This window comes from Apteryx rowi, unplaced genomic scaffold (genome assembly GCF_003343035.1).
Source record: "Apteryx rowi isolate R43461 unplaced genomic scaffold, aptRow1 scaffold_537, whole genome shotgun sequence".
Lineage (NCBI taxonomy): Eukaryota > Metazoa > Chordata > Aves > Apterygiformes > Apterygidae > Apteryx > Apteryx rowi.
In genome coordinates, this window is record NW_020450802.1 from 360461 (window position 1) to 370520 (window position 10060).

Consider the following 10060-nt stretch of genomic DNA (forward strand, 5'->3'; position numbering starts at 1 on the left):
GTCCCCCGCCGGCCCCGCTCCCCCCGGCTCCAGCACCTGCCGGCAGTTGCCTCAGCGACCGCAGGCCAGCGCCCTGAGCGCCGCCATTGCCGCCCCACAGTGCTCCGCGAGAAGAGCCACTCTAGCCCACGCGCACCATCGACTCACAGGTCGGAACACGGCCGCCCCGGATACCATAGAGTTCAACTGCGGCTAGACAAAACGCGCCGCCGGGGCTTTACGCACTTCCGGCRTAGGGAAACGCGCTTGGGGTCACGTGGTCGCGGCGGGAGCGGGGAGAGGTGGGGGGATCCGCTGGAGGCGGAAACGGGGGGGCTGGACCCACATATGGGGGGATCCCTCAGACCCACATATGGGGGGGAACCCACAGACCCCCACGGGGGGAATCCCATAGACCCACACATGGGAGAACCCACAGACCTACACACACAGGGGGTCCCACAGACCCACGGGGGGGGATCCCACAGACCTACACACGGGGGGGAACCCACAGACCCACACATGGGGGGATCCGGCAGACCTACGCACAGGGGGTCCCACAGACCCACAGGGGGAGGGCGAAGTGGGCACCCCACATACACCCTGCAGGCGGAGATCACACACACGCTCCTGGTGCCATGCACATATACACACACACACATGCACACACCCGTGGGTGCTGCACACACACGCGTGCACACACACACACATGTGCACACTCGCACCCCCACGGGCGGCACACGGGGACGCAGCGACAGAGAGGAGGGAGACGACGTCGCAGTGGGGCAGTTTATTGCTGGCTATCGGCCCCATCACCCGCCAGGGTCTGCTGCACCCAGTCGCGGACGTGCTCCAGGCTGATGTAGACGCCGTACTTGGAGGCCGAGCAGGTTCTGTCGTGGCTGAGGATCCCGGCGGCGTACCAGGTGTCATCCTCGGGGTCCTGCACGGCGAATGCCCCGCCGGCGTCCCCGTAGCACGTGTCCTCCCTCAGCTCGCTCATGCCCACGCAGAAGGTGTGCTCATTGAGGATGGGCAGCACACCATGGGGCCCGCGTGCTGCATAGTACGCCCGGCACTTCTCGCCCTCTGCCACCGGCAGCATCACGTACTTGAGCAGCTCCGAGAAGGCAAAGGTGGCCCCGCGGCCCCAGCCCGCGATGTAGCCCACCCGCCCTGGCTGCAGGTAGTCCTTCCGCGCCAGGCAGATGGGCATCACCTCCTCCCCCAGCGGCACCTTCTCCTGCAGCTTGAGCAGGGCCAGGTCCACGGCTGCGGGGTAGCCGGGGTGCAGCACGATGCGTTCCACGCGCCAGGCCGGCTGCCCCTTGCYGCCCAGGAAGAGCCGCAGGGTGGGTGCAATCTCGGCTGGCTCCGCGTCCTCACTGTGGTTCATGTACACGTTCCTGCCCGTCGTCAGCAGCCACTGGTCGCTGATGAGCGTGGCCCCCGCCGTGAGGTTGTGGCGTGTCACCAGCCGGCCCTGCCACGGGAAGCTGCCCTTGCCGGCCAGCAGTCCCCCAATGATGCGCTGCATCTGCGTGGCCGGGTGCGCCGGCTTTCCGCACACTGCCAAGGAGGGACAGGACCCGTGAGCCTCCCAGTCGGCATCGCCGCGGCCAGCATTGCTGCAACTGGCATTGCCACGATGGCATTGCCACAGCCGGCATCACCACGATGGCATTGCCGCAGCTGGCATCGCTGCGATGGCATCACTGCAGCCAGCATTGCTGCAGCTGGCATTGCCACGATGGCGTTGCCACAGCCAGCATCGCCATGATGGCATCGCCACAGCCAGCATCGCCACGATGGCATCGCCATGATGGCATCACTGCGGCCGGCATCGCCACGATGGCATTGCAACGATGGCACTGCCACAACCGGCATTGCTACGATGGCATCGCTGCAGCCAGCATCACTGCAGCCGGCATCACCACGGCCGGCATTGCTGCAGCTGGCGTCACCACAGCCGGCATCGCTGTGGCTGACACGCCCAGCCCTGCAGCGCGAGCTCTGGGTCCCTGTGGCCTGCCCAGCGCGATCTGCTGGGCACCTCCCAGCATGGCGCTGCCCCGCGGGGCCGGGGCTCCTGCTCCAGCCAGCCCGGCTCGCAGCAGCCCCGGTGAGCGTGAGCGCAGTGCCGAGGAGAGGGGCTGCAGCAGCCCTTCAGCTTCCCAGATGGACCCTCCACCCCCGCCAGCCCAGGCCTCCGCGGCTCTGCTCTCACCCGGCTCACAGACGGGCAGCTCCTTCCCAGCCTCAGGGTTCACCCACGTGTCATTCTCGTCACACTTGTATGTGCCTGGGGAGGGAAAGGGAGTCAGCACCCACCTGCGAGGCAGGGCAGGGCCCAGCCGCCCAGGGCAGGGAGACGGCGCCCAGCATGCTCAGGTGGGCAGAGTGCTCAGTGCATCCCCAGGGGAGCAGGGGGTGCTCGGTGCATCCCCAGGAAAGGGTGGGGGCCCCGCACCACCCCACGCTGGGACTGCCCCCCGTGTCCCCCCACGCYGGGAGCCCAGCGCCACACCGTGTGCCTCACCATCGGCAGAGCCGCGCAGCTGGTAGTACGGGTCGCAGCGGTACCGGATGAGGTGCTCCACGTGGCCATGCTTGATCTCCACGGGCTTCGCGCAGCTCGACGCTGCAGGCAGAGGATGCTCAGCTGGCTCGGGGAGCTCAGCCCACCCTGGGCCCCACACGTCCCTCCCCAGCACGGGTCTCCCAGCCCGCTCCCTGCCCAGCTGCCCGGCTTGCTCCAAGCCCAGCACTCCCGCCTGCACCCTGGGACTCACRGGTGGCTGCTGCGGGGTCCAGTGCAGCCCAGGCCAGGCTGGTGATCAGCAGCGCTGCCATCCTGCGGGGGGGAGGCGGCAGTTAGCAGAGGGGCTCTGCCACCTGCCTGGCCGCCGGCTCTGCCGGGACCAGGCGCGCCGCATCCCGGGCTCCCTGGCTGGCAGGACCCCAGCTGCGCTCCCTGAAGCCGGCCCATCCGCATCCTCGGGAGGTGCCTGGACTGTCTCCATGCCAGACCCTGGGATCTTGGTCCTGAGGCAGCGGTGCCGGGGCCCGGAGCAGGACCCGTTCCACCGCAGCCTGCAGCCCACGGCCCACCCAGGTCCTTGGCTGGGCAGGAGGGATGGGGACAGCACCAAACCCACGTGGGGCAAAGGCAGCATTGCTCACCCCATGCTTGTTGCTTGCTCTCTTCGCAGCAGCCTCCTTCTCCAGTCTGGTGCTCAGGGCTCCCTCCTCGCCCCTTTTATTGCTGCCTGCCATGCCCCAGAGCAGCCCAGCGTACCCCAGACCTCCTGACCCCGCTGTACACAGCCAGCATCTTTCCCAGAAAGACCGCAAGCCCCACCTGACCCACACCCGCCTGGCTGAGGCTCCCGCGCAGCATGCCAAGTCCCCACAGGAAACCACTTGATCAGGAGTTTCCTGGATTTTGCAGCTACAAACATGCGGGGGGAGGACCTGGCTGCAGCCCCCGGGGCCCAGGCATTGCAACACCAGCCCAGGACCACAGGACCAGCATCAACCCGGCCCCCTGGGAAGCCGCACTGTGCCCCGATCCACAGCAGCCCCGTGGAGGGCACTGCAGGGCAGGCACAGCCGTGCCCACAGCAGGGCGAAGCTGAGGCAGGGGCGCAAGCAGCCGCGCGCAGCCCCGGCCCCAGCCCCAGACCTGGCTCAGCATGTGAAGCCCACGCGTGGCACAGATGCGGGGCTGCCCCGGCCCGGGCAGCACCGGCCCCACCACCTGCGCAGGCAGCAGGGCTGTTGCGCACCGTCTGCCGCGGGCACCGAGGCGCAGGGCCAAGCCAGCCGCCCCCCCATCCGTCCATCCTGGGCCTGGCGCCCGGGCGGCCCCGGTTGTTTGTTAGCACAGGCAGGAGCCCAGCCCAGCTTTACGGGAACTCACCCCAGCAATCGCTGGCCCCGGCCCAGCGGGCGCAGCCAGCTGGCAGCAAGGGCGCAGGACGGCGTGCAGTCCCCCGCACTGGTGCCAAGGGGTGCCGGGAGCCACGCACGGGGACGGGGCCATGGGACAGCGATGCATCTGGGGCCAAGCCCAATCCATGGCCCTGGGTCCCAGCAGTGGGAGAGGCCCGGAGCGGGGCAGCACAGTGGCATCCATGCGCAGCGACTGCCCGTGCCCATCCCATGGTCTGCGGGGCAGCCCCGGTGCCGAGCAGAGCAGCACGGGGGCATCTGCACACACTGACTGCCCGTGCCCGTCCCGCGGTCCGCGGGGCAGCCCCGGTGCCGAGCAGAGCAGCACGGGGGCATCTGCACACACTGACTGCCTGTGCCCGTCCCGCGGTCCGCGGGGCAGCCCCGGTGCCGAGCAGGGCAGTGCGGGGGCATCAGTGTGCACTGACCGCCTGTGCCCGTCCCGCGGTCCATGGGGCAACCCCTCTCTCGGGGCTGTGGGGCCTCTCCAGCTGCAAGCTCGGGATGTTGGGGACGCTGGGGACTGGCGTGCTGCTGGCAGACGGGCACACCGCCCTGCAGACCACAGGCACAGCCYGCACCCGCGTGGATGGCCACGCCACCCCCCCGCCACAGGGCTGGCAGCGGTGCCGGAGAGGGTCTGTGCGGAGGTGGAGGCGCCTCCTTGCACGCAGAGCGCCGAGCTGCCCCAGCCCCGGGGGCCCAGCATGCCTCAGCAGCTGATGAGGGCCCCGACTGCCTTCCTCCGGGAAGCAGCTCAGCCGGCCAACCTGGGCTCGCTGTGCTCCAGGTGGAAACCCCTCGAGGACAGCGCAAGCCTGTGCACCTTGTGCCCCGTCCGGCTGCTGTCCCAGCCCTGGGCTCTGGGCACGGAGTCAGGTAGCAGGGTGGAGGACGAGCTCTGCCACCAGAGCCAGCGCTCGGCCCTGGTGCTCTGTGCCGCCTCGTCCCGCAGCCCCAGAGCCCCAACAGCTGGGTCTGCAGGCAGGAAGGGGGGCAGCAGCCTTGCCTCGGAAGGCACCAGATCCAACGGGATCCCTGCAGAGCCGGGCATCCCAGGGCGGCCAAGCCCCACATAGAGCTCCGCGCACTGCAGGGACGCTGTGGCACAGGGACGGGGGCAGCCACGGCATGGGGGGACCGTCCGTCGCAGCAAGCCCACGCAGAGGGACACACRGGGGCTGCTGCCGTTCCCGTGCTCTTCCCTCCACCCAGGGAGGCCACTGCCAGCCCAGACCTTTGTGCAAACCTGCTCTGCGGTCCCGCAGCCAGGCCGAGGACGACACCAGCACGCCGAGCCGAGCTCATGGACCGCGGGGCAGAGCATGGAGCTCTGCAGCTCTTCCCAGCTGCCTCCAGGCGCCGGCAGGGAGCCCTGCAGCAGCGCGGGAAGAGGCCGTGCCTGGCACTGCTGGCAGCGTTGCACCCGGGGGAGCAGCGCCCGCCGGCAGGGCCCCACGCCAGTAGACAGGGCCTTGTGAATGCTGCGCCGGCAGAGCCTGCTCCCGGGAGCAGCATGACAGAGGGGCAGCCCGGAGGGCCAGAGCAGGCACCAGCCGGGCCTGCAAGCTGTGCCAGCACCAGAGGCGCTGCCTGGTCAGACTGCCCTGCCCCGCAGCATCCGTCGCTCTGCGGGACGCGACCATGCCCAGCAGGGAAAGGGGCAGGCGGCTGCGCCCCAGCCTCCCCTCGACAGCCTTGAGGTGAGCTCAAAGCGAGGACCCCCCCACCTGGGGGCACAGCCTGCCATCTGCACGGAGCACTGCATGGAGCGCTGCTGCAGAGCACTGCATGGAGCACTGCGCAGAGCTCTGCAGCAGAGCACTGCACAGAGCACTGCACAGAGCACTGCCATGGAGCAGAGGCCACGCCAGGGACAGGGACAGCCGCTGCCAGGGACGGCCCTGGCGTCCCCAGGCTCTGAGTGCCCCATGCCGTGTCACAAGCCTGTTGCAGATGTGGGCGCAGGCAGCAGTGCTATGGGGGGACATGGCACCACAGCCACCCTCAGGCTGGGGGAAGGGCTCTCCCTGGGACCCTGCCCAAATAACACACATGAAACCCTGGCTAGTGGATCAGCGACGCCCCCGTCAGAGCTGGAACCGTCGGCCAACGTGCGAGAAAGGCCAGCGCGGTGCCGGGCGGGAAGGGGCCAGAGGGAGCTGTCAGCGCTGCTCTTGCGAAAGGCTGGTCCCCGGGACAGTAAACAGCTCGGCGGAGCCCGGCACAGTGACACAATCCCGCTAGCACGGCTCCCYGGGAAGCCGCGGGGGACACGGTGTCCTGGCACGCGGTGCTGCTGCAGAGAGGCGCCAGGCTGTGCGGGAGGCGTGACAGCCACAGCCAGAGGCTGAGGGGACAYGGCGCCCAGGAGGGGACACATCAAGGGACGGGGCCCTGCCCAGGCGAGCTCTTTGGACATCCGGCAACGCACCCCAGCGCCTGGCTGCCCACGGCTCCCACTGGATCGGGAGCAGTGCAGATAGAGCCGACAGCATCGGCCGAGGAGGAGCAGAGCRTGTCCCCGGAGCCCAGTCGACCCCAGATGCGGCCGCAGGGCAGCGCACAGCAGCAGGTGAGCAGCATCTTTATTGACGCGGGGAGCAGGACCCGGAGCTGCGGTGCGTGCGCTGCGGTGCGTGCCGCGGGGAGGGCAGACGCTCTCTGGACACCAGCCAGAGCGAGCAGTGCAGGCTGCCGGGGCCTGGCAAGGGTCCCCTTGCGGGGCTGCTGCCCGCAGCCCAGCGCTGTCCCCGGCTGCACTGCAAGGGCCCTCCGGGGCTGCCAGCGTCCCGCCAGCAGAGGCGAAACATGGCCCCGGGCAGCAGTGGCAGCGTGGAGCCACCTCTGTCGCCCACATGGCCCCGCTCCACTCGCCACAGACCCTTCCCAGGGCCGGGAGCCAGGAGCGGGAGCTGGGGCCGTGCCGCGCTGGGAGCACCCAGCTGCCCCGGTCTTGCCACGGCTCCTCCCAGCCAGGCCTGGGTCCCGCGGCGCCTCATCACCGGTGATCCGCTCCCACGGCCTCTGCGACGCTCTTGAACCCCTGCTCCCTGAGCAAGAGCGGGGTGTGACGGCGGGGCCAGTCTGTCCTGGTGCGCCAAGGGCTGCCACGGGCTCCCCGGCACAGGGGGACGCCTGGCCCTTGCTCGCCCTTGCTCACCTCAGCAGCTCCTCCAGCTCCCGCTTTACCGCCGCCACGGCTGGCGGCCCGCGGTACACGAGCGCCGTGTACATCTGCACCAGCGAGGCTCCGGCGCGGATCTTCTCCAGGGCGTCGCGCCCACTGCTCACCCCGCCGACCCCGACGATGGGCACCCGGCCTGCGAGCGGCGCGGGAGAGTCAGCGCCGGGGAGGCCGGCGGGCAGCCTGCGCCCAGCCCGGCCCCTACCTCGGGTGAGGGCGTACATGTCGCGCACGGTCTGGGTGGAGAGCTCCCGCAGGGGCGTCCCGCTGAGGCCGCCGGGCTCCGCGCGCTGCCGGCCCCGCAGGCCGCCGGGGCGGCTCACCGTGGTGTTGCTGATGATCAGCCCATCCACACCCACCTGCGGAGCCCGCGCACGCGCGCGAGCAGCAGCATGAGCAGCCTTACCCTGGCCCAGGCCGCCTGCGGGCTGGCGCCAGCTCCCGGCCGGCGCCCCGCAACGCCGGGGCAGGTGGCCACCTTGCCTCTCCTCACCTTGCCTCTCCTCGCTGCCAACAGCCCCGGCGCAGGAGGCTGCCCCAGCAGGCCCAGCCATGCTCGCGGAGCTGAGCTCGGCCGGGCTGGGGGGGCTGAGGCGCGCACGCCCAGCGCCCTCTGCCACCGCCCGGCCCCCAGGCCTCACCTCGCACACGACGCTGGCTATGTCCTGCTTGTCCTGCGCGCTGAGGTCCGGAGCAATCTTCACCAGCACGGCTGGCTTGCGCTCGCAGGGCAGCACATCCCTCTCCGCCAGCACCTGCGGGGCCAAGGCGCCAGGCAGGGGGCTGTGGGTGGCGAGGGGGCCGCCCGGCCTGGCCCGGCCCCGGGGAGGAGCCGCTGGCAGGAGCAAAGCAGGCACTGCGCGGGGGGACCCGGGCAGGCCGCAGCGGTGGCTCACCTTGGTCAGCAGGCTGTGCAGCTCGGCCCTGCCCTGCAGGTCTCGCAGCCCCGGCGTGTTTGGGCTGGACACGTTCACCACCAGGTAGTCGGCCAAGGGGCCCAGCATCCGGACCCCAGCCACGTAGTCGGCGGCAGCGTCTGCAGAGCTCTTGTTCTTGCCCAGGTTGATGCCGAGCGGCATCCCCGCTGGAACAGATGCGGCTCAGCCAGGGCGGCAGGGCCAGCCACCACCCGAGGGTCAAAGCACCCCACGGGGAGGCCCCAGCACCAGCTCCGGTCAAGGTGGGGACACGCAGCCCGTGCATCCCTTGGGCCTGCATCTCGGGCTATCCTGCAGCCCCGGGAACAGCACTGCAGCCGGCCCGATCAGCACCGCCCAGTACTGCAGCACCCAGCCCGGCTGCCCGGCAGAGGCTGCCACGGGAAACCACCCGGCCTTTATAGCCCCCCTGAGCTTTGACTGCTCTGGGCAGACTTGTCTGTCCTGGAGCAGCAGCAGGCAGAGGAGCCAGCAGCAGAAAGGCTCCTGCTCGCCGCCCCCAGCAGGCGCAGCTACAGCCGCAGGGCTCTCGCTGCCTGGGCGCACCCCCCTGCGGGGCCGCCTGAYGCCCGGGCACTGGCACTGCGCGCCCTCCCGCGCCTGCAGCTGCCTGGAGACCCACAGTCCCCGCAGGCCACGAGCAAAGGTTCGCCAGCTCGTCCCACCTTCAGTGAGCCTGAGCTGTGTTTGCTGGCGGGCCCGCAGCCTGCGCTCCACTGCRGCGTGACCGTGGCTGTTGAATCCGTATCTGCAGCAGAACAAGCGATGGTCAGGGCCAGGCTGGCGCCCTGCAGCCCTGAGCAGGACGCAGGAGAAGGACCGCGAGGGGGATGCATGGCTCACTGTTGCCTGGCCTCAGCGCATCCAACCTGGCAGCCCCACAGAACGGGAACCAGCCAGAGGCACAGCCTGCTTCCCCGCTGCAGGGCACCCAGCCCCTCACTCGGTCCCGCCGGCACCCAGACCCACCGGTTAATGACTGCCTCATCCTCTGCCAGCCGGAAGACCCTGGGCTTGGGGTTCCCCTCCTGGGGCTGGGGCGTCACGGTCCCCACTTCCACGAAGCCAAAGCCCATCTTGTACAGCCCATCTACGGCTTCGCCGTGCTTGTCGAAACCAGCTGCCAGCCCCACCGGGTTACAGAACCGCTGCCCAAAGACATGGACCTCCTACGGGCCAGGGCCAGGTCACCGCCAAGGTGCCGCAGAGCCGGCGGGGCCAGAGCCACGGGCACCGGGAGCCGCGGAGCCCCAGCCTTGCACTGGCACCTGCCTGGGGGCAGCTGCAGCCAGTGCCCATCCTGGCCTTGCTCCCCACGGTCCCCAGTATCCCCAGCCTCCCTCCCCATGGGCCCAGGTGTCCTGGCCTTGCTCCCCGCGGTCCTGGGTGTCCTGGCCTCCCTCCCTGGAGTCACAAGTGTCCTGGCCTCACGTCCCATGGGCCTGGGTGCCCCTGCCTCCCTCCCTGGGGTCCAGGGTGTCCCAGCCTCGCTCCCCGCAGTCCCTGGTATCCCCAGCCTCCCTCCCCATGGTCCTGGCTGTCCCAGCCTCGCTCCCCGCAGTCCCGGCTGTCCCAGCCTCGCTCCCCATGGGCCCGGGTGTCCCTCACCTCCCTCCCCGGCACCCCCAGTGTCCCCCACCCATCCCTGCCGGGAACCGCACCAGGATGGGGCTGTCGGGGCGGCCGGAGGGCAGCAGCCCACAGGCGGCCGCACGCAGGGCCAGGCCGTGGGCGGCCTCGGGGGGGACGGCGCGGAGCACGGGCATCACCGCCGCCACGTAGAGCCGCTCGTCGCCCGTCGCCAGCGCCCAGCCCAGCAGCAGCCCGCCGCCCGCCGCTGCCGCCGCCAGCACCCGCCGCTGCACGACACCGTCAGTGCCGCGCCGCAACCCCCAATGCCACAACCTGTGCCTCCCACCACCCGCGCTGCCCGCACCACACCCTGCATCCCCCCGCATCCCCCTGCACTGCACCCCACACCCTGCATCCCCCCGCATCCCCC

General features: G+C 70.5%; 2 protein-coding genes across 3 annotated transcripts in view; both read right to left on the reverse strand.

Annotated features, from left to right (window-relative positions):
• Positions 1 to 761: 761 nt before the first annotated feature.
• On the reverse strand, positions 762 to 7833 carry HP (haptoglobin). 2 transcript variants are annotated; one of them, XM_026081124.1, is made up of 5 exons: positions 7762 to 7833; positions 2772 to 2833; positions 2519 to 2620; positions 2207 to 2281; positions 762 to 1548 (listed from the first exon to the last, which is right to left on the reverse strand). In XM_026081124.1, exons 2-5 carry the CDS (start codon positions 2830 to 2832, stop codon positions 770 to 772), a joined length of 1017 nt encoding a protein of 338 aa, XP_025936909.1. In that variant the 5' UTR covers position 2833; positions 7762 to 7833; the 3' UTR covers positions 762 to 769. The 2 variants fall into 2 exon arrangements, with proteins under 2 accessions (XP_025936909.1, XP_025936908.1); XM_026081123.1 differs by lacking the exon at positions 7762 to 7833 and adding an exon at positions 3163 to 3593.
• Positions 6846 to 10060, reverse strand: part of DHODH (dihydroorotate dehydrogenase (quinone)) — a 4759-nt gene continuing 1544 nt past the window's right edge. The window contains exons 2-9 of the mRNA XM_026081121.1: positions 9720 to 9917; positions 9028 to 9227; positions 8724 to 8806; positions 8017 to 8204; positions 7762 to 7875; positions 7326 to 7479; positions 7097 to 7256; positions 6846 to 6986 (exon numbers count right to left, since the gene is read on the reverse strand). Of these exons, the coding sequence (XP_025936906.1) occupies positions 6935 to 6986; positions 7097 to 7256; positions 7326 to 7479; positions 7762 to 7875; positions 8017 to 8204; positions 8724 to 8806; positions 9028 to 9227; positions 9720 to 9917 (1149 nt within the window). The 3' untranslated portion in view covers positions 6846 to 6934. The remainder of the gene's footprint in view (positions 6987 to 7096; positions 7257 to 7325; positions 7480 to 7761; positions 7876 to 8016; positions 8205 to 8723; positions 8807 to 9027; positions 9228 to 9719; positions 9918 to 10060) is intronic.